Here is a 20,662-nt window from a genome sequence, read left to right on the forward strand (position 1 = left end):
ATCATCCCGGTTGTAGAGCCCACGAAGGACGAGTGGATTTAGCCAATCAAATTCCGATCTGCAACATAGAGTGATCCTAAAGCCACCAATCCGGCCCTTCGGTGGCGAGGTCGCCGGAAGACGTAGTTTAGGAAGCTCAAAGCGAGAGGCAGCCGCCTGAGTCCCAGGAGTCCGTGAACTACAAGTTCCGACGTGCACAGCGCCCGGGCCCTTCCGGCTCCTGCATTCTGTATCTTTCCCGGCCGCGGGCCGAGGGGGCAAGATGATGCCGGAGGGTGTAGCCGCTGCTCCGAGGCAGCCGCGGGCGGGTGAGTGCGCGCGCGGCGCGCTGGACCTGGGGCTCCTTCTTCCCGGCTGTGCGGCGGGGCGCGGGCTGGTATGGGAGCGTCGCGAGTGGTCGTGGGCCTAACCTAGGGGGCGGGACTGAGACCGCTGGGGTCTCAGCCTCCGTAAGACAGCCTGACTGTCAGCAGATCAGTGGTGTGTCACTCCTTTCCCTCACTCTCTCCTCCCTTTCTTTCTGCACTCCTGCATTTTTTTGAACGCTGCCTGTGAGCCAGGCAGTATCCTAGGCTCTGGAGAGTCGGCGGCGAACCGGATTCCAAACTGATAAGCTCATCTGGTTTGAGGCAGATCATTCTGCCTCTAGGGTCCTGTGCATTGTAAGCTGTTGAGCAGCTTTTCTGGTTTTGTTCCCTGGATGGTAGTAATACCCAAAGCCCTGTTTTGTTACAACAAAACTATCCCAAGACTTTGGTAAGTGTCTTACTCTCCAGAACTGTTATTCTAAAAGGAGCAAGCAACTGACAAAAAGAGTTAAAAATCATAAGGAACTGTGATAAGTATTAAGGGGGAAAACTGAACGCAGGTAAAATGAGTGTTGCGCGTTCTTAGGTCGTTTGGTAGGGAGTTTTCCAGTTGGCCAAAGACCTGATGAAGAAAGCAGCCAGTCCTGAGACATTCCTGGAAAAGCCTTACAGGCAGAGGGAGCCCGAGGGATAAAGGGTCTGTGAGGAAGGGCTTGGAGCAAGCGAGAGCAAGCACTAGCAAGCCATAGGTGAGGTAGGAGGCAGACCAGGGCAAAGTCTGAGAACCTTCTGGTATGCATAATGATGAACTTTATGATTCAGGTGAGATGCAGGAAATGGAGGAAGCCAGACCATTGCCTTTTGTTTTTGTTTTTGTTTTTTTTTTTAAAGGAGAAAAGTTTATTGTGGGAGGGGGGAGGGAAAGAGAGAAATGGGGGCATCCCAGAGAGAACAAGAGACACTGAGGGAGAGTGAGACAGAGAGACAGAGAGTGGACTATTGCCTTCTAACCCTCACTAGAAGCCAGTTGTGCTAGCCTTGATTTTTTTTTTTTTTTTTGAGGCAGGCCAAGATGGCAGGCTGAGGCTGAGGGTCTAGAAAGACCTGCACTTCAATCTCATCTCCCCCCCCGCCCCCCCCCTCCGCCGCCCCCCCCCCCACGGCTTCCTGTGCACGCCCGCTCGCTCCTTTGCAAATTGTTCACTGCTGGCCTTGATTCAACAACCATGCAGAGCCAGTTGTGGTGGTGCACACCGGTAGGATTAGCTGAAGGAGGCAGAGGCAGGAGGATCACGAGTTCGAGGCCGGCCTGGACTACACATTTAACTTTAATCCCAGCACTTGGGAGGCAGAGGCAGGTGGATCTCCATGAGTTCGAGGCCAGCCTGGGCTACAGAGCGAGTTCCAAGACAGCCGGAGCTGTTACACAGAGAGACCCTGTCTCGGAAACAAACAAACAAACAAACAAAGAAAAAAACAACCATGTAGCCCCGTTCTTCAGTTTTCTTTGGGCCTCTCCATGCCTAGATACTTTTCTTGGGGCGGGTCTATGTGGCAGGCACTACTTCAGTCACAGAGACAGTCCAGAAGACACTTGGTGCGTTCTTGTTTCTCTGTGGAAACTCCAGTCCCTATACCCTGTGGTTCCCGCATCTGTTTGCTGCTGTCCGGTCAGGAAGTGAGAACCACTGTGTGCGGAACCTGACTGAGGTAACCACAGAGCAGGAAGGCATGGCCAGGAGTGATAACCAAATCCGAGAAGTTCCTTGATGTAACTTCTTGTAGCCGGATTATCAGAGTCTTTCTGGAAAGAGAATAGAAAAGAGCTGAGTGTTTAGTTCTGATCTGTGGCTGAAGGAATAGAAAGAAACGGGCCTTTGTACCCTTCCCCCCAGCCTCTAGCTCCCCTGGGGTTAGACTAAACAGTCTTTGTGGGGGGGGGGACCCCTCTTCTCCAGCACCTAGCAGGTATAAATCTACACAGTGCCTGAGGCAGAAAATAGGAAGAAGGTACAGCTTGAAGGAGGCTCTAAGCTGGCCAGACAGTGTAGGCAGCTTAGTTTTTGTGATGGGCTGCTGGGCTCCCCTGAGCATGGACTAGCTTGAGGGCGCACTGGGACTCGTAGTTTACTAATAGCAAGGGAGGGAGCAGAAGGAACAAGGCCTGGCCGGCCTTTGGGTTCCCACGCGCTGGTTTGTCTGTGGGCCGGCCTTTCCGCCTTCCCAGCATTGAGTCTCAGAGCTGCCGCTGTTGGTATATCCATAGGTTTTAGTTCTGTCACCTCTGACAGCTCCTTTCAGACTTGGATCTATTATAATGTCTCCTAGTGAGAAATACAGTCTCCTTCAAGGTCAGACAACTTACCCACTCTTTCCTCTCTTGAGTGGTCAAAGCAGAACTTGAAAACAGATCCGTCTGGGTCTGGAGCCTTGGTCGTGATCACTCTGCCGTTAAGTGCCATGTATGTGAAGTGCTAGCCTGTGTTAGCACTTTTAAGAACAACCAGATGAGCCGGGCATGGTGTCGCTGGCCTTCAATCCCAGCACTCAGGAGGCAGAGGCAGGCGGATCTCTATGAGTTCGAGGCCAGCCTGGTCTACAAACAGAGTTCCAGGACAGTCAAGGCTATACAGAGAAACCCTGTCTTGAAAAACCAAAACCAGGGGCTGGAGAGATGGCTCAGAGGTTAAGAACACTACTTGTTCTTCTAAAGGTCCTGAGTTCAATCCCCAGCAACCACAACATGGCTCACAACTATTTATAATAAGATCTGGTGCCCTCTTCTGGTGTACAGGTGTACATGTGAGCAAAACACTGTATACACAGTAATAAATAATATGTCTTTTAAAAAAAAGAAAAGAAAAACCCAAACACAAACAAACAAACAAAAGGACCTATCAGCTGTGGACCAGGGTCCCCTTAAGTCTGGTCTTACCAGCAAGCAGGCACCTAGCACTCCCCACCTGCCCCCCACTGAGACAGGGTTTCTCTGTGTAGCCCTGGCTGCCCTGGAACTCTGTTTGTAGACCAGACTGGCCTCAAACTAACAGAGATCCACCTGTCTCTTCTTCCTGAGTGCTGGGATCAAAGGCGTGCGCCACCCCGCCCACCTTGGCACCTAGCACTTTAACAGTTCTCTGTCTGGCTTCATGAGGAGCAGATACTCCTGATATCCTCAGAACGCCAGTCCGAGGGAAGAGTAATATGCCTAAAAGAAAACTGATTACTAGGACTGAGCTACTAATGTAGGACTTGATGCTTGAAAGTCCCAGGCAGGGGCTGGAGAGGTGGTTCAGTGGTTAAGAGCATAGTCTGTTCTTCCAGAGGTCCAGAGTTCAATTCCCAACAACCACATGGTGATGGCGCACAACCATCTACAATGTGATCTAATACCCTCTTCTGTCCTGCAAGCAGAGCACTGTATACATAATAAATAAATAAATCTTAAAAAAAAAAAAGCCAAGTGGTGGTGGTGCATGCCTATAATCCCAGCACTTGGGAGGCAGAGGCAGGTAGATCGCTGTGAGTTCGAGGCTAGCCTGGTCTACAAAGCGAGTCCAGGACAGCCAAGGCTACACAGAGAAACCCTGTCTCAGAAAACTAAAAAGAAAGAAAGAAAGTCCCAGGCAGAAGAAGGTCACAGTGTAGAAGCCAAGAAATAGGGCTCTCCAATCCCAAGAGATCCAGGGGAGGATACCCATTGTATGGGGGAAGGGGTGCAGGGGAGCAACCTTGAAGAAATCCAGGTTGCAGGGGTGGAGCTGCCTGGGTGCCAGAAGCAAATGTGTGGGGTGGGGTGGGGCTGGGCAGATCCCTGCCCTCTGCTGTCTGTCAGGCCTGGGACTTGAGTGACCATACCCAGCTTTTGTGTGGTGGGAAGACGAACACACAAGGGAGTCAGAGCCACAGTTGTGACACCAGTTGGATTTGTTTGAGATAGCAGGGCACTGGTGTGGTGACTTGTACCTCAGAATGCTCTCTCTGTCTGCTCTGGCCAGGCTTCTCCTCTGGGAAGCCCTCTGCACTTCCAGAAGAAGCCTGCTTTCTGTCCACGGATGTGGGAGAGGTGCGGCAGGAGGGTGATGAAGTTCAGGCGGTACAGAGGCTGTCTAGGGGTGCAAGAAGGGGGCAGGCCGCTGGGAGGGAGAAGCCAGTTAAGGGACCCCTGCCGAGTGGAGACTGTGGACATAGCTCGCAGGAAAACAGACAGGCAGGGAGAGGTCGGGCTGAGGAGCTGGGAGAGAAGGAGTGAGCAACGCATTTCTGCCCAGGGTTTGTAGAGCGATTCTGGGAGACCTTCAAGTCTGAGGTAAGCAGCCGCACTCTAGGGACGCTGGCTGTCATACCCCGCCTGTTTGGGATGGAAAAGATGTGCTAAGGGGACATCAAGGGAACAGCCAGAGGAAGTGCATGTGGCTTTGCTATGGCAACCAAGTCTGTTTCTATAGGATTTGGCAGCCAGATCTGGTTTTGAGCCAGGGGGAGCTGAGGTAGGGGCTGGACATTCTTCAGGCCCTGCACTGGCTTTCTCATGCATGGGACTCTGGCAAATAGAACCAGAGGGTGCGCTGGCTGAAGTCCAGCCTGCTGCCACCCACAGCTCAGATAGACTGAAGCCTTGAGCTGCTTGTCTGCTGGTGACAGCCACAGTAGATAATGCCCTCTTCCACCTCCGCTGTCTGTCTGTCTGTGTCTGTCTGTCTGTCTCTCTCTCTTTCTCTCTCTCTCTCTAAGACAGAGTATCACTGTATTATATGCCAGGCTGGCTTTAGACTTACAGTAATCCTCCTGCTTCAGGCTCTCAAACTTTTTGTCTTTAAAAAAAACCAAATCTTGGGGCTGGAGAGATGGCTCAGAGGTTAAGGGTACTGACTGCTCTTCCAAAGGTCATGAGTTCAATTCCCAGCAACCACATATTGGCTCACAACCATCTATAATGAGATCTGTATACATAATAAATAAATAAATAAATCTTTTTTTTTTTTAAATCTTAGCCAGGCGTGGTGGCGCATGCCTTTACCCAGCACTTGGGAAGCAGAAGCAGGTGGATCTTTGTGAGTTCAAGGCCAGCCTCATCTACAAAGTGAGTCCAGGACAGCCAAGACTAGACAGAGAGAGAGGGGGGGAAAAAAAGACCAAATCTTGGGCTGGAGAGATGGCTCAGTGGTTAAGAGTGCCGCCTACTCTTCCAGAGGTCCTGAGTTCAATTCCCAGCAACCACATGGTGGCTTGTGACCATCTATGATGAGATCTGGTGCCCTTTTCTGGTATTCAGGTGTACATGCAAATAGAACACTCATATACATAAAAATAAACAAATGTTTTTTTGTTTTTCGAGACAGGGTTTCTCTGTGTAGCCCTGGCTGTCCTGGACTCGCTTTGTAGACCAGGCTGGCCTCGAACTCACAGCGATCCGCCTGCCTCTGCCTCCCGAGTGCTGGGATTAAAGGCATGCACCACCATGCCCGGCCTAACAAATGTTTTTTTTTTTTTAAAAAGAGAGAGAATTTCCTCTTGCAGAGGATCCTGGTCAGTTCTCAGCACCTGTATAGCAACTTACAGCTGTTTGTAACTCCAGTTCTAAGGCATCCAATGGTCTCCTTTGGCCTTTGTGAGCACTGTGTGTTTATGGTGTACAGACATACTTTTTGTTTCGTTTTTGTTTTTCGAGACAGGCTTTCTCTGTATAGCCTTGGCTGACCTGGACTCACTGTGGTAGACCAGGCTGGCCTCGAACTCACAGAGATCCACCTATCTCTGCCTCCTGTATGCTGGGATTACAGGCAATGTACCACTGCGCCCAACCTAATAAATACATCTTAAGAAGAAAAAGCAGAGATAGACACTTAGGAAATTGGCATAGAGCACGCACTGCTTTGGCCGCAGTCTGGAGGTGAGTTCCTGCTGTTCACAGTGGGTGGCTTCTCTGACTCCAGAGAGCCCAACACTTTTTTGGTTTCTGTAGGTACTGGTACACATGCATGCTTAAACACGCGTGAAATTTTTTTTCCTCATTTTTAAGATAAATCTTGGCAGGGCTGGAAAGTTGGCTCAGTGGCTAAGAGCAGTTGTTGCAAAGGACCCAGGCTCCTCCTCAAGCACCTCAAGCACCAGCATGTGTGGTACCCAGACACACGTGAAGGCAAAACACTCATACACATAAAATAATAAAAGTAAGTCTTAAAAAAAAAAGAAAAGAAAAGAAAAGCCAGGCATGGTGGCTCACACCTTTAATTCCAGCACTCGGGAGGCAGAGGCAGGCGGATTGCTGTGAGTTCGAGGCCAGCCTGGTCTACAAAGCGAGTCCAGGACAGCCAAGGCTACACAGAGAGACCCTGCCTCGGAAAACAAAAAACCAAAACAAAAAAATAGATTAAGATTGGACTGGTGGGATGGCTCAGTAGGTAGGGGAACGCGCCACCAAGGCTGATGATGTGAGGTCAATCCCCAGGACCTGCATGATGGAAGGAAGAGAACAAATGTCTATAAGTTGTCTTTGGACTTCCACGTGTGCCATAATCCATGCAGGTGTGGCGCATGCGCGCACACACACACACAGTAAATAAAAGACTGTCTTGTGGGCTAGATCAGTGGTAAGGGTGCTTGTTGTCAAGCTTGGAAACCTAAGTGGAAGGAGGGACCGGACCTCTGCAGTTTGTGTTCTGACCTCTGCACACTTGCGGTAGGGACTGTGGCACACGCATATACTGAAGCGCGCATACACAGACAAATGAGTGCAGCCGCGGGGCAGGGAAGAATCTGAAAAAGAAAAAAAAAAAAAGTAAAATAAAGAAGTAAGATTCTGTTGCCAACTGTGGTATTTCATGCCTGTCGTCCCAACGTGGGAGGTTATAGCAGGAAGATCATCAGTCCACAACCAGTCTGAGTAAGTCTATAGTAAGACTGTCTTAGGGAAAAACAAAAACAAAAACAAGCCGTGCTTGGTATCCTGGGCTCCACTAACAAGCAAGTAGACTTGGATTTGGGGGAAGGGGCAAGGGAGCGTATGTGGCGATGCCTGGCTTAGCCCACTGCCCACAGCTTTTTCCAGCTTGAAAATGGGCTGCCCGGGCCGGGCGTGGTGGCACACGCCTTTAATCCCAGCACTCAGGAGGCAGAGGCAGGCGGATCGCTGTGAGTTCGAGGCCAGCCTGGTCTACAAAGTGAGTCCAGGACAGCCAAGGCTACACAGAGAGACTCTGTCTCGAAAAACCAAAAAAAAAAAAGAAAAGAAAAGAAAATGGGCTGCCCACCTTGTGGGACGCTGTCTTTCCACCCTGGGAGTTAGAGGGCAGGACACATAACCCCTGAGGAGTTCCTACTCTGCTTGACAGCTTTCCCCTGGAGAGCCTCAGCCGAGGGTGGGCGCCACCTTCTGGTGGGTTTGACGTGCATGAAACTTTCCCTGCTGGCTGGGGCCTGCCCCCACCAGCTGGAGAGCCCTGTTACTGGAAAGCTCAGGCCCTGGGGAACTGACGTGAGTGAGCAGCGTGTTGCTCAATCCTGTAGTGCTAATGCTGGTGGCTGCCTGTGGGTGCTGCACAGATGGGGCTCTTGACCCTAGCCTGAGGTTAGCCTACCCTCAGGTCCCTGAAGGAGGCTGAACCCATGTGAATTCGGATGCTGCTTCCCAGGCCCAGGGGAATCTGCTTTTCCTTTTTTCAGTTCAGCTTGGCTCTCTGCTTCTTCTCAGGCTAGCTGTTTCCCCTGTACGGGCAGGCTGTGTGTGCTGGCCGCCGATTTGCATGCTGCCTTGTGTTTTCTTTCTTTCTTTTTTGTTTTGTTTTGTTTTTCAAGACAGGGTTTCTCTGTGTAGTCCTGGCTGTCCTGGAACTCGCTCTGTATATCGGGCTGGCCTAGAGCTCTGCCTCTTGAGTGCTGGGATTAAAGGTGTGTGCCACCTCACCTGGCCTTTTCTTTTAACCTTACTATAGAGCCAAGGAGAAGGCAGGTACTGTGCTCCTGGACTCACAGGCCAGAGTAACAGGTGTTAGGGAACAACTCTGTGGAATGTAGGTCTGTCTTGCTCTCTCTCTCTTCTCCCCACCCCCTCTCAAATTTTTACTTTATGGACATTGGTGTTTTGGCTGCACATATATCTGTGTGAAGATATCAGATCTTGGAGTTATAGACAATTGTGAACTGCCATGTGCTGGGAATTGAACCGTGGTCCTCAGGAAGAGGAGTCAGTGCTGTTAACCTCTGAACCATCTCTCCAGCCGTAGGTCTGTCTCTTAATACCTCCCTATGAGCCCACCTCCTGGGTTTCTCTAATGGGCTAAACCTTTCACACTGATAGAGCAAGCCCTGAAGCCCTAGGTTTATTGAGGCTAGTTGGACATCCGTGTGACAGAGGTGTTTTCATCTAAGTCACCATGACAAAGCAGGATGCGGGCAGGCTGTCAAGGACCTTCCTGCGCAGGGAGAAGACTGCTGGGGAAAAGGGGCAGAATATGGCCAGGCTTCCTCCTGGCCACATTCACATCTCTGCCCCTGTGGCTACCTCCTGCGCTTGCCTGTCCCTAGCAAGCCCAGTCAAAAGTACCCAGAGCCTAGTCCTGGAATCATAGCTGGGCCTGGGCTGTCTGGTGGTATTGGGGCCGGTGCCATGGGAGGGAGGAAGTGAGTCTGCATTGGCAGCTGTGCGGCAGGGGCTAAGGTCAAGAAGAGGTAGCCTTGGTCTGCCTTCTAGAGAATTTCACTTACCTGTATTTGAACGTGGTTAGAGTGGCAGGTGCCTAACAGTGCCAAGGACAGGCAGGGGCCAAGAGCTCCCCTGATTTGTAAGGTGGGGGGCTGAGGCCCTAAGGCTAAGTGGGTCCACGGCAGGCCGATGGAATTGCAGGTGGCAGCTGAAGAGGTAGGGGAGGCCTGGGCAGGGCAGGAAAGGAATAGGATCAGAGGGGTTGCAGACAGGGTGGGAGTCAGTCCTTCCTCCAAGCCCTCTGAGTGGGGCTGGACAAGTCGGAAAAAAGCAGGACGAACTTTGTGGCCTTCCGGCGTTTGTGTGGAAGAGACAGTGCCAGGCAGACCTGATGGAGAATGTGGCTGAAACTGCCCACGTGCAGAATTCCTAGGGAACTGGCATAGAGACTGTCTATCCCCGCCTTGATCTGGGGCCTGGGCTCAGCACCTGATCCACCTGGGCCCTCCTGGAGCTCGCTCCCTTCCTGTCCTTTCTCTGTCCGTGGCACGAACCAAGCCACCTTGTGGTGTAGTCCTGGCCTGTGGAATGGGTACTCCAGCACCATGGCCTGCTCCCTAGAAGGCGGCTTCAAAGGCTCCCCTGGGGCAACCAGCCTGTGGCATGGGTCACTAGGTGGCCTCGTGCACAGTTGATTGTGACTTTTCTCCTTGCATGGAGCCCTCTGGGGCTTAAACAAAGCTGCTGCTTATTTGCTCAACAGCAGTGCCTTTGTAGCCCAACTCTTGCAGAGACCTGAGAGTGGGGAAGCCCTCAGGGGACACCCGCTGACAATTCTGCATTCCTGCAGCGTGTGCAGCTGTAGTGTCCCAGGGTGGGTGTTGTCCTGGACCTGTCTTGAGTATGACCTACCGACAGGGTCTCTTTTAGTCTTCCTTCCCCTGCGGATGCCACATGTCTTCTCTCTCCTGTCCCTTCTGGGCAGAGCAGGGACACTGGCCCTTGTATGCTTCCCTTGTCCCTTCTGCCATCCTAGCCCCTGAGTGGCACCATTGGTATGGCTAATCTCCATTGGTTGGTTATCTAGGGTTTATCTTCTTCCTGTGGTGTGCCCTGTATGACCACAGTTGGGAGACAGATTCAAGTGACTGCCCATTGGTTTTTTTGGTTTGGTTTGGTTTTTTGAGACAGGATTTCTCAGTGTAACAGTGGTCGCTTTTTCAGTCCTGGCTGGGTCCTGATAGCATCTCTATAGCAGAGAACACATTCGTGTTGCTCTGGTGGGTCCCCATGTGGCTAAGTCCTGGTGTGTGTAGGCTACACTTTAGGCCCAGTCTAACGGATAGGTAGAAAGCAAGATCCACCCTTAGCCATAGGGACATTTGAGCTACAAAGAGTCAGGCCTCTAAGTGACCAGCTGTGACCAGGAGTAGACGATTAGCCAACACAATGGGCTTTTTCACCTCACAGGTAGAGCTGGATGGCTTCCTCAAAAGGTCCAGGCCTGAGGGGATGGTACCACTAAAGGTCAGCTGTCTTCAGGTGCCCCCTTTCCTGTACCTGGGACCCTTTTAACCTGGAAGGAGCAGGCTGGAAGGCCTCTGCCCACTCAATGCAGTATTAATGGTAGGAAGAAGTTAAGACCTCCCCTGTGATGGGCTGGCCAGAGCTCTAACAGGTGGGGACATTTGACTGACTTTCAGGAACCCAGGATGGCAACTCTCCAGCCCCTCACTTGTGTTCTCCCCATAGGGGACACTGCCCGAGGAACCTGGATGTCTCTCTAGAGCATGAGCTCAGCCAAGAGTGCCCGCTACAACCGCTTCTCTGGGGGACCCGCCAACCTCCCCTCCCCAGACGGCAGTGGGGTAAGAGAGGTGCCTGAGTGTGAGGGTCTGCCCTCTGCACCCCATACCCCAAGCTCCCAGCACGCTACACACACACACACACACACACACACACACACACACACACACACACACACACACCCACCTTGCCACTGAGGCAGAGCTACTGGCAGTCCTCTTCTTCCTGGGAGGGTCCCCTAGGACCACCTGTGCCTGTCGATGGTGTGTCCCTGCATGCGCAGGTAAGCATGCCGGTATGTGTAAGCCTGTCGATACTGCATTAAGTCTTTCCCATTGTCTATTAGACCAGAATGGAAACGACCTTTGGGCCGACCTTTTCGACCGTCACCACCATCACCAAAGGTGAGCCTGTGACCAGAAAGACTCCGTACGCTACTGGGATCTAGGGGTGCTTGTGTTGGTGAAGGAGCATTAGTCTCCTGGCTTCTGCTTCTTGCCATGTCCCAGTCGCCAGCTGGGTAGAATCAGGCAGCCCTGGCCCTGTGCGCCCGCCCCAACCCCACCCCTGCCGCCCGGTCCCCTCTCAGAGGGTCGGCTGTCCTGACTCTCGTGGCACCACTAGTTCTATCTATGTCTTATTACAGTGGCCCGCGCCTCACCTCAGCCATGGCTCCTAGTGTCCGAGAGGCTGTGAGTGGCACAGCATCTTTTCTAGGGTGGGAGCTGGTGCTGCCGGACAGTGTGCTTCAAGAGATCGGTTGGGGCAGGGGGGCAGCATCCTTGCTGACGGCCAGGGAAGGGCCAGGGTTCTGAAGCTCTCTGTTCTGCTTTTCCAGGACACTCCACCGCAGGAGTGCACCAGCCACTAATTGGTTTTTTAATTGCCTTCCCATGGCTGAAGGCACAGGGCTACCAGCTGCACATCGGTGCCTTTTATTCCTGGCTGACCTTAGAGGGCTCTGAAAGGGGCTCTTCTCTCACACTCCCTACCCAGGAGGCATTGCTTAACAGTTCATCTACCTGTAAAGACTAGACAGTGCCTGTCACCACTGTTGAGGCATGTGGTCTGCTGTACCCTGATTTCTGTGTGGCTAGGGCTTGTCAACAAGGTATCATCTGGCCCTTCTCATCACAGACGGAGAGACTGAGGCCTCGTCACAGGCTAGGCAGTCATATTCCTGATCTTGAATGGAGGCCTTTAGGGTTCTGGTCGCTATGACACCTGCATCTATTTCCACCTGAGCCGATTGCAGCCTGTCCCCAGCGCTGTATAGGGCCTAGGAGGAAGTTCTCTGGGTCCTATGTGACCCCCTGACCTTTCACTCTCAGGGACCTTCTGCCTTCTGGGCCAGGCAGAGCAGAGCATTCTGTGGGCAGGAGGAGGGAGGCCAGCGAGGCTAGCTCCAGCTTCTGTTTCTGGTTGTACCAGGGAGGAGGCAGGAGACCCTAGGCTGCCAGAATATAGCGTTAGACCAGCCATGTATTAGCTGAGATCCTTCGGTCTCTCTGTGCCTTAGTTTCTCTTCTGGACTAAGGCTGTAAGAGAGTTCAACCTGACAGAGCTAACCTTAAAGGTCAAAGAGATGTCCCCAAGTGACCCACCCTAGGAAAGATGCCATGCCACTCAGGCACCACTTGAGGTTGAGTGTGCACCCAGCTAGGCACAGAGGGCCCCTTGTCAGAAGGATGGAACCTTGTAGGTGCTCTGAAAGAAAGGTCTCAGTTGGCTACGGTGGTGCTTGGCTATAATCCTAGTGCTCAAGAGGAAGAGGCAGGAAAATAAGACGCTTGAAGTAACCCTGAGCTGTGTGGGGACGATCCTGTCGTAAAGCCAGGGTTGAGCCAGGCTCAACCTCTGGCCTCCGTGGTGTAGGCAAACCGCTCATACACATAAAACTAAAAAAGAAGAAAAACAAGGGCTGGGGATCCAGAGCTCTTGATTAGCACCAGCCAAGGCCTGGGTTCTTCACGCAGAGAGAGGGAGGAAATATTTTAAAAAGTCTCCTGGTGGTAAGCAGGGCGGGGCAGCTGGCAGTCCATCCACAGTTGGGTCTGGTCCCAGCTAAGGAGCCAGGGCCACACTGCTGGTGCTGCTTTCCCCTTGGAAGATAATCCTGGCTAGCCATGTCCCGTCCTAGGACCCTGTCATTGCTAGGGAGGCTGAGAACTAGAGGCAATCCAAAGATGCCGTAGACACGGGCTCTGCCAGCAGACTGTCGTCCCCCTGTCTCGTTCCTTCCTCCACTGACGGTCTTGTCACTCAGCCCTCCCTCTCTCTTTTCAGCAGCTGATGGGACTAGCACATACAAACAGCATCGCAGGACACCTTCCTCCTCTAGCACCCTTGCCTATTCTCCACGGGACGAGGAGGACGGCATGGTAGGTCCCCACAACGCAGGAGCCTAGTATGCCTCCCAACCTTCCCACCATGGCCTCCATCGGGAGGGACCAGGTCCTAGGAGGAGCTGACAGGAGAGCAGACGGTGGGGCGGTGAAACCCCTTGAGGTCTGAGCACTTGTTGCCTTCCTGAAACTAAGAGGGGACTCCTGTAGCTGCATGGAGGCAGGAGGCAGCCAGTTTGTGGCAGTGGGCTTTAGAGCATAGCTGCTGAAGACCACTGTCAGGCAGTTTGGGTTCCATCTTAGGTGAGGTGGGAGTCACAGAAGGTTTACCCAGGCGAGTCTGCTGGAGTCCTTGCTTGGAGTTCGCATCTCTTTATTTTTGTTTTTGGTGGGGTTTGCTGCTGCTGTTTTGTTTTGTTTGAGACAGGGTCTCTATGTCACCCTCGTTGCCCGGGAACTCATGAGACAGACCAAGCCGTCCTCGAACTCAGAGATCTGCCTATCTCTGGAGCCTCTCGAGTGCTGGGATTAAAGGCGTGCACCACCATGCCTGGCCCTTTTTCCTTTTTCAGTAGGAAGATAAACTCTGACTAGGTGAACTACGGGCCAGGCACTGCACTGAGCCTGAGGGTGAGTCAGGAACGCTGGACTGTGCTCCCCACAGCTTCACCCAGCTGAGTCTCCGCCCAGCTCCTCTGACTGCGGCCTGGGCCTTAGAAGTAGATTCATTGTGCCTGTTGGTTTTGGATAACTCTGGGCCATCTGACAGGTTACAGTGACTGTACCGATGTACTGGAATCTTCTATTTGCTGTGGGACGGTGGGCAGCCATGCCCACCCCATTCCATTGGCCTGGCCTGGGTTCCTGTGCTCAGGCTGGGAGCCTGAGAGCTGCTGTAGGCAGAGGGGAGGGCACAGCTCCTCACTAGCTCCCGGTCAGTGCTCCCTGTTTGCTGCCTGCCCCTGACACCTGCAGGGGTGTCTGACTCACTTCCTTTAACTTTGCCCTCTGGGTCTCACATGCCAGGTGTCACTTGGGACACCGTAGTGAGGGGAAATGGGCTGAACACAGGCTCAGGAAAGGCAGGTGAGCCTGGGGCATTGGGTCCAAGGCAGGTCATGGCTCACAAAAGAGGCTGCAGGTGTCTGTCCGCCTGCAGGGAGGAGCTATGACAGCAGTGGCTCCTGGATACTGTGACTCTTTCACCCTGGGACCTCATCAAAGCTTGCTCTCTTCAGGTCTCAGGAGGCCAGGTCAGCCTCTGTAGAACATTCCTGCCATTACAGTGACCCTGGCTGCGTCTAGTGTCTCCTCGCCAAGAAGGCGGCTCAGCCCACGGGCACCTCTCCTTTCCAGGCTTTTACTCTTTGCTGTCAGAAATCTGGGGTCTTAGCTGCCCCAGGATTGGCTGGTGGATGCAGCCTCTCTGCAGCCCACATTCCCTCACGGGAAGCAGGAAGAAGCCCGAGCATGTCCTGTAGAATTGAATAGCAGGAAATCTCTCCATTTACACAAAGAAAATTGGCAGGCAAGAACGGGCAGCCCAGTACCAAAGGCCAGGGCCGGCCACCAAGGCAGCGGGGCCGAGGCCACACCAGCCTCCCACACGCAATCCACAGCCTCGTGGGCTTGCTGGAAGTGGGGTGGCTTAGGGGCATCCCCTGCCTCCACAGGGTTCAACCCCCTGATAGGCTGCCTCCATCTGTGCAGCCCCCCATCAGCACTCCACGCCGCTCTGACTCAGCCATCTCAGTCCGCTCCCTGCACTCGGAATCCAGCATGTCCCTGCGCTCCACATTCTCGCTGCCTGAGGAGGAAGAGGAGCCGGTAGGTGCTGTAGAGTTGTCAAGAAGCATCTTCCAGGGTTGGCGCTGCTGTGGTGGCTCTGGGTACTCTCTCCTCAGGCCACACCAGCAGAGTTCACAGTGACAATAGGCCAGACCTGGTTAGGGCCTCAGGTCCGTGTGGAAACTCCAGCGACCCCATCTCCCACGCCTACCTGAAGGCTGCCTGGGGCTGAGTGGTGGGGAGGCGGGGTGCAGATAGGGTGCTTTTCTAGTCTGTGTGCCGGGAAAGGGGGCCAGTAAGGCTGTCTGAGACTGTGTGTGCCGATGCTGTATGTGTGCTTGGTCACGGCTTACAGCCTGCCTCGGAACACACAGAACGCTTTCTAGGATAGGCCTAGCCCCAGAGAACAGCCCTGGGCAGGGTAGGCGTGCCACGGCGTGGGTGGTTACTGTCTCTGAGGGTCTGCTTCTGAGGCCCCACATCAGCACTCCTGCTCCTGCTCCACTCTGTCTAGGAACCATTGGTATTTGCCGAGCAGCCTTCTGTAAAGCTGTGCTGCCAGCTCTGCTGCAATGTCTTCAAGGACCCTGTGATCACTACGTGTGGGGTGAGGTCACAGACCCTCTTACTCTCCAACTCCTTTGACTCTTGGGCCCCGTGGGCTGCCCTATTGCCAGGACCTTAGCCTTGCTCATTGTCTGAAGCTGGCTGCCCAGTGGGTGGTCTCTGCAGGGGTGTGGCATGATGTGAGCTCTGGGTTCCCAATGACCTTGACTTGAGGGAAGACAGTTACAGCTGTTCCAAAGTCCACTCTTTGTCCCCACAGCACACCTTCTGTAGAAGATGCGCCTTGAAGTCGGGTAGGTCCATCTGTGCCTTCTATCCACACCTGGGGAGGGTGGCAAGCAGTCCCTACCCTGCTATTCCCCTGGCTGCCAGCAGAGGTCACTGGTTTCTCATCCTGCCATGTGTGGCCTCTCAGCCTGGCAGAGCCGACCCCCAATTGCTGATGTTTCCAGATTCAGAGCCTTTGCTGTGGTGGACATGGGGTGGGTCCCAGGATGAGGGCTTAGGCCTCCAACAGATGTTGCCCCTGGCAGCCCCTGCTTTGCACCCCCCGCCCCAGGATTTGGCTTCCCACTAGGCAAAGCTGCTGGGGAGAGGAGGCTGGGCAGGTGGTGGGCTCAACATGTTCTTCTCTCCCAGAGAAGTGTCCAGTGGACAATGCCAAGCTAACCGTAGTGGTGAACAACATTGCAGTAGCTGAGCAGATCGGCGAGCTCTTCATACATTGTCGGCATGGTTGCCATGCAGCAGGCACTGGAAAGCCTGGCGTCTTTGAGGTAGACCCCAGGGGCTGCCCCTTCACCATCAAGCTTAGTGCCCGGAAGTGAGTACCTCCTGATCCTCCCATCCCCCTGGGCTTGTAGAGCACCTTTATCTCTCTGGGGCTACACTGGGCAGCTCTCAGCTTAGCCCCTATGTTCTGCGCATGCACAGGGACCACGAGAGTAGCTGTGACTACAGGCCTGTGCGCTGCCCCAACAACCCCAGCTGCCCACCCCTTCTCAAGATGAACCTAGAAGCCCACCTGAAAGAATGCGAGCACATCAAGTGTCCCCACTCTAAGTACGGGTGAGTGGGCGGGGGCGGGGTGTGGGCTGGTGGGTTTGAGTTCCTCAGCCTCTGTGAGCTGGTGCCTGGCATATGGACCCACGCCAATGACTGCCATCCCAGCCCATATCCAGGTGCCCAGGAGAACGCAGAAAGGACTGAACAGGTTGGAAGTGGGGTATCAGGGAAGGTGGGTAAAGGGGCACAGATCTGGACAGATGGCTGGAATGGATGCTGGGGGTGGGGCGGGGAAGCAAGGAAAGGAGGGTCCTGCCGAGCTCTTCAGAGCAGGAAGGCTGCTGATGGGCAGAAGTTTTCTTCCTAGGGAGGGAGGGATCCTTGAGGCATTCTGGAGGTGTATGATAAGACTTCATTGGTGAATGTCCTGCCTGCTGCCTGGTAGAGGTCGGGAAGGTGGCTGGATCTGGGGGTAATGGGCGTGACCGCGGTGATGACTCTTGCGGGATTTAATGGGGTTGGGGAGGGCTAAGGGGTCAGCCGTGCCTGGCAGGCAGGTGGGCAGCGCTCCTGTCCCCCCAGGTGCACATTTATTGGGAACCAGGACACCTATGAGACGCACCTGGAAACGTGCCGCTTCGAGGGCCTGAAGGAGTTCCTGCAGCAGACCGACGACCGGTTCCATGAGATGCACGTGGCGCTGGCCCAGAAGGACCAGGAGATCGCCTTCCTGCGCTCCATGCTGGGCAAGCTCTCTGAGAAGATCGACCAGCTGGAGAAGAGCCTCGAGCTCAAGTTTGGTAAAGTCCAGTCCAGAGAGCCTGGGGTGCAGCACTGCTCTGGACCCCAGGAATACCTTTCTTTTCTTGTTGCTCAGATGTCCTGGATGAGAACCAGAGCAAGCTCAGCGAGGACCTCATGGAGTTCCGGAGGGATGCATCCATGTTGAATGTGAGTAGGTGAGGGGTGCAGTGGCGAAACACAGGACAGATTGGGGTCCCTCCTCTGGCCTTTGCTCCCTTAGTGCTTAGGGTTTGGAGGTCTGTAATCCAGTAAGAGCTGACCCTAGGCCTGGGGCTCTGCAGCTTCCCCAGAGGTTGTGTGAGCTCTACCCACCCGTTTTCTGCTCTTCTTGGCCTTGCAGGATGAGCTGTCTCATATCAACGCACGCCTGAACATGGGTATCCTTGGATGTGAGTATAGCCCACTGCTGCTCCCACTTTGTCCCCTGAGCCCTACTGGTCCCTCATTGGCTTTTCCCATTTGCAGCCTATGACCCTCAGCAGATCTTTAAGTGCAAAGGGACCTTTGTGGGCCACCAGGGCCCTGTCTGGTGTCTCTGTGTCTATTCCATGGGTGACCTGCTATTTAGTGGCTCTTCTGACAAGACGATCAAGGTGAGTGGCCCTGTCCTGCAGGCTTTGCAGCGTGGCTGGGCCCAGGTGGGCACTGCGTGCCAGCCTCTGCTACCTGCGATCCGTGGTTGGGTCGTCTCCCCTAATGACTGCTATTCTGTCCTTTTGGCACTGAACTGACCCTGCTGGGCCTGATCTGGCCTGATCTGTGCAGGTGTGGGACACGTGTACCACTTACAAGTGCCAAAAGACACTGGAGGGCCATGATGGCATTGTGCTGGCGCTCTGCATCCAGGGGTGAGTCTCAGTACGGGGCCCACTAACCGCAAGGCTAGGGTCACCCTGTGGGCCCTGAGCCAGTGTAGCTTGTGTCTCTTCTACCATGGAACACTCACACCTGAGCCAGGCTGCATTCCTAGGTGACAGTCTATGAACCCCCAGCAGAGCCTGGCCCTGCCCTAATATGTCAGGTGGCTAGAAGCCAGAGGTGGCACTCTTAGAGGGTAGGACAGCTCAACTCTTACCAGAATGGCTCATACCTTGGAACTTAACTCTGGTTAAAGTTGATGTAGCGGCTGCCATGGTTAATTGTCAGTAGGCTCCTCCCAAGCCTGGCCGTCCTTTCTCATGTTGTGTTGGGCCTTGTGTGCTCGTTCTAGGTACTGAGGGCAAGGCAAGGGCTTTGCTCAACTGTACCGGCGACTTCGTATTCAGGATAGGTGACTTCCCCACTTGCTTAACTCAGCCATCAAATAATTCCCGGACTAGTTGTCCACACCTAACTGTGCCAACTGAGAGTGGGGCTCAGGGAGCAGCAGTACTGGAACGGAGGCAGGCTGGTCCCTGGGGCAGCCAGGGCATCGTGCTTCCATGTGTTGACTTTGCTTCCCTAGGTGCAAACTCTACAGTGGGTCTGCAGACTGCACCATCATTGTGAGTAGGGCATATGGTAAGGGGTTGGGGACAGAGATGGCCCAGTGCCCTTTCCTCCCTCACCAACCCTGAGTCTTGTCACGCACACACACACACAGGTGTGGGATATCCAGAACCTACAGAAGGTGAACACCATCCGGGCCCACGACAACCCTGTGTGCACACTGGTGTCCTCCCATAACATGCTCTTCAGTGGCTCCCTGAAGGCCATTAAGGTATGGGCAAGGGGTGTGCGTGTATGTGGGGGCTCCTGGGGCAATGGATGCCTCCCTAGCCTGGGCTCCTGTTCATCCCTACAGGTCTGGGACATCGTGGGCACTGAGCTAAAGTTAAAGAAGGAGCTCACAGGCCTCAACCACTGGGTGCGGGCCCTGGTGGCAGCGCAGAGCTATCTGTATAGTGGCTCTTACCAGACAATCAAGGTGTGCCAAGCCACCCCTGGTGGCGGGGACTTGCCCTCTGCTGCACTTCCTAGGGTGTCCTAGAGCTTCCTCCGCCCTTTCCCTACCCTCCAACATGCTCTGAGGCTGTCTCCTCCTGAATCCCAGAGGCCCAAGGTAAGTGCCTGGCCTGAGATTAATGACATACTTTCCCCTAGATCTGGGACATTCGGACCCTTGACTGCATCCATGTCCTGCAGACATCTGGTGGCAGTGTCTACTCCATTGCTGTGACGAATCACCACATTGTCTGTGGCACCTACGAGAACCTCATTCATGTAAGGGGCTGCCCTGTAGCAGGCCTCCCTCTCCCCTGCCCTGGTTTGGGTCCCTCTCTCTAACTTGCTTGGCCTTGCCTCCTTTCAGGTATGGGACATTGAGTCCAAAGAGCAGGTGCGGACCTTAACGGGTCATGTGGGCACGGTATATGCCTTGGCAGTCATTTCAACACCAGACCAGACCAAAGTCTTCAGTGCATCCTATGACCGGTCCCTCAGGGTATGTGCTGCCCAGGAGCAGGGGGAGGCCAGAGGTACCTGGGCCAGGGTAGGCCCTCATATTCCGTGTGTCCCCCTCCCCCAGGTCTGGAGTATGGACAACATGATCTGCACACAGACACTGCTGCGCCATCAGGGCAGCGTGACGGCACTGGCTGTTTCCCGGGGCAGGCTCTTCTCAGGAGCTGTGGACAGCACCGTGAAGGTAAGTGCCATTGACTCAGGCTGTTGATTGGGGTTGCACAGGATAGAGCTCCGAGAGTGGATGAGGGGCATGTGGCCCAGGCAGGTTAACAGTGGAGAGTGGAGGGCTAGGAGACAGACTGGCTGGAAAGGGATCCTAGTGCCACAGGGTGATCTGAAATAGAACCCTTTCTTTGCAGGTTTGGACATGCTAACAGAATCCAGGCCAGGCTTGGCTCCCTTTGTGTCTGTCAGTCAGGCTGGTCCTACATGATGGCCTTGGAATTTCTACCTGTCTTGTGGACAAAGGTAGACAGACTCAAGCAGCTAGGCGGTGTCTTCTGCCCTGTGCTTGGCAAGGGATCTTTAGTTAGGTCCCCCTCTTACTTCTACCAGAGAAACGCCCAGGTCCTCTCTGGGCGCCAGGTACGATGCTTGCCCGGCTCCACCATTCATATCACGCCACAGATTTTTGTTTTGAGACAGGGTCTCACTATGTAGCTCTGGCTGTCCTGGAACTCACTATGTCGACCAGGTTGGCCTTAAACTCACAGATCTGCCTGCCTCCACCTCCCACGTGCTGGGACCCAAGGCATGCGTCACCACTCCTGGCAGGACCCAGATGGACCATGGGTCCTTTTTACTCACCTTTTCTACTGGTTTTAGATTGTATATAGATTTTATTACTTCCCTCTTGAAATAAAAGCTGCACAGACTGTGGTTGTGAGTGGAGACAGCTTTCTGGGACCATGGCTCACGTGGCACCAAGGACATTGGTGTGACCAGACACA

The 20,662-nt window shown here is 53.9% G+C and overlaps 1 protein-coding gene across 7 annotated transcripts; it reads left to right on the forward strand.

Moving 5' to 3' along the window:
* Window positions 1–150: 150 nt before the first annotated feature.
* Window positions 151–20,591, forward strand: TRAF7 (TNF receptor associated factor 7). Of its 7 annotated transcripts, XM_084761624.1 has the most exons (22): window positions 163–308; window positions 5,303–5,391; window positions 10,705–10,820; window positions 11,105–11,162; window positions 13,045–13,139; window positions 14,814–14,930; window positions 15,406–15,498; window positions 15,718–15,751; window positions 16,098–16,281; window positions 16,392–16,526; window positions 17,046–17,263; window positions 17,341–17,414; window positions 17,608–17,656; window positions 17,733–17,860; window positions 18,033–18,115; window positions 18,712–18,751; window positions 18,850–18,966; window positions 19,051–19,173; window positions 19,350–19,469; window positions 19,558–19,689; window positions 19,774–19,893; window positions 20,072–20,591. In XM_084761624.1, the coding sequence occupies exons 3-22, from the start codon at window positions 10,743–10,745 to the stop codon at window positions 20,084–20,086; spliced, it is 2,013 nt and encodes a 670-aa protein (XP_084617750.1). In that variant the 5' UTR covers window positions 163–308; window positions 5,303–5,391; window positions 10,705–10,742; the 3' UTR covers window positions 20,087–20,591. The 7 variants fall into 7 exon arrangements, with proteins under 7 accessions (XP_084617749.1, XP_084617753.1, XP_084617752.1 ...); XM_084761623.1 differs by lacking the exon at window positions 5,303–5,391 and having other exon boundaries at window positions 151–308; XM_084761627.1 differs by lacking the exon at window positions 5,303–5,391 and having other exon boundaries at window positions 151–308; window positions 16,392–16,520.
* Window positions 20,592–20,662: the final 71 nt, after the last annotated feature.

The sequence above is a fragment of the Acomys minous genome, assembly GCF_964271855.1.
Source record: "Acomys minous genome assembly, chromosome: 16".
NCBI lineage: Eukaryota > Metazoa > Chordata > Mammalia > Rodentia > Muridae > Acomys > Acomys minous.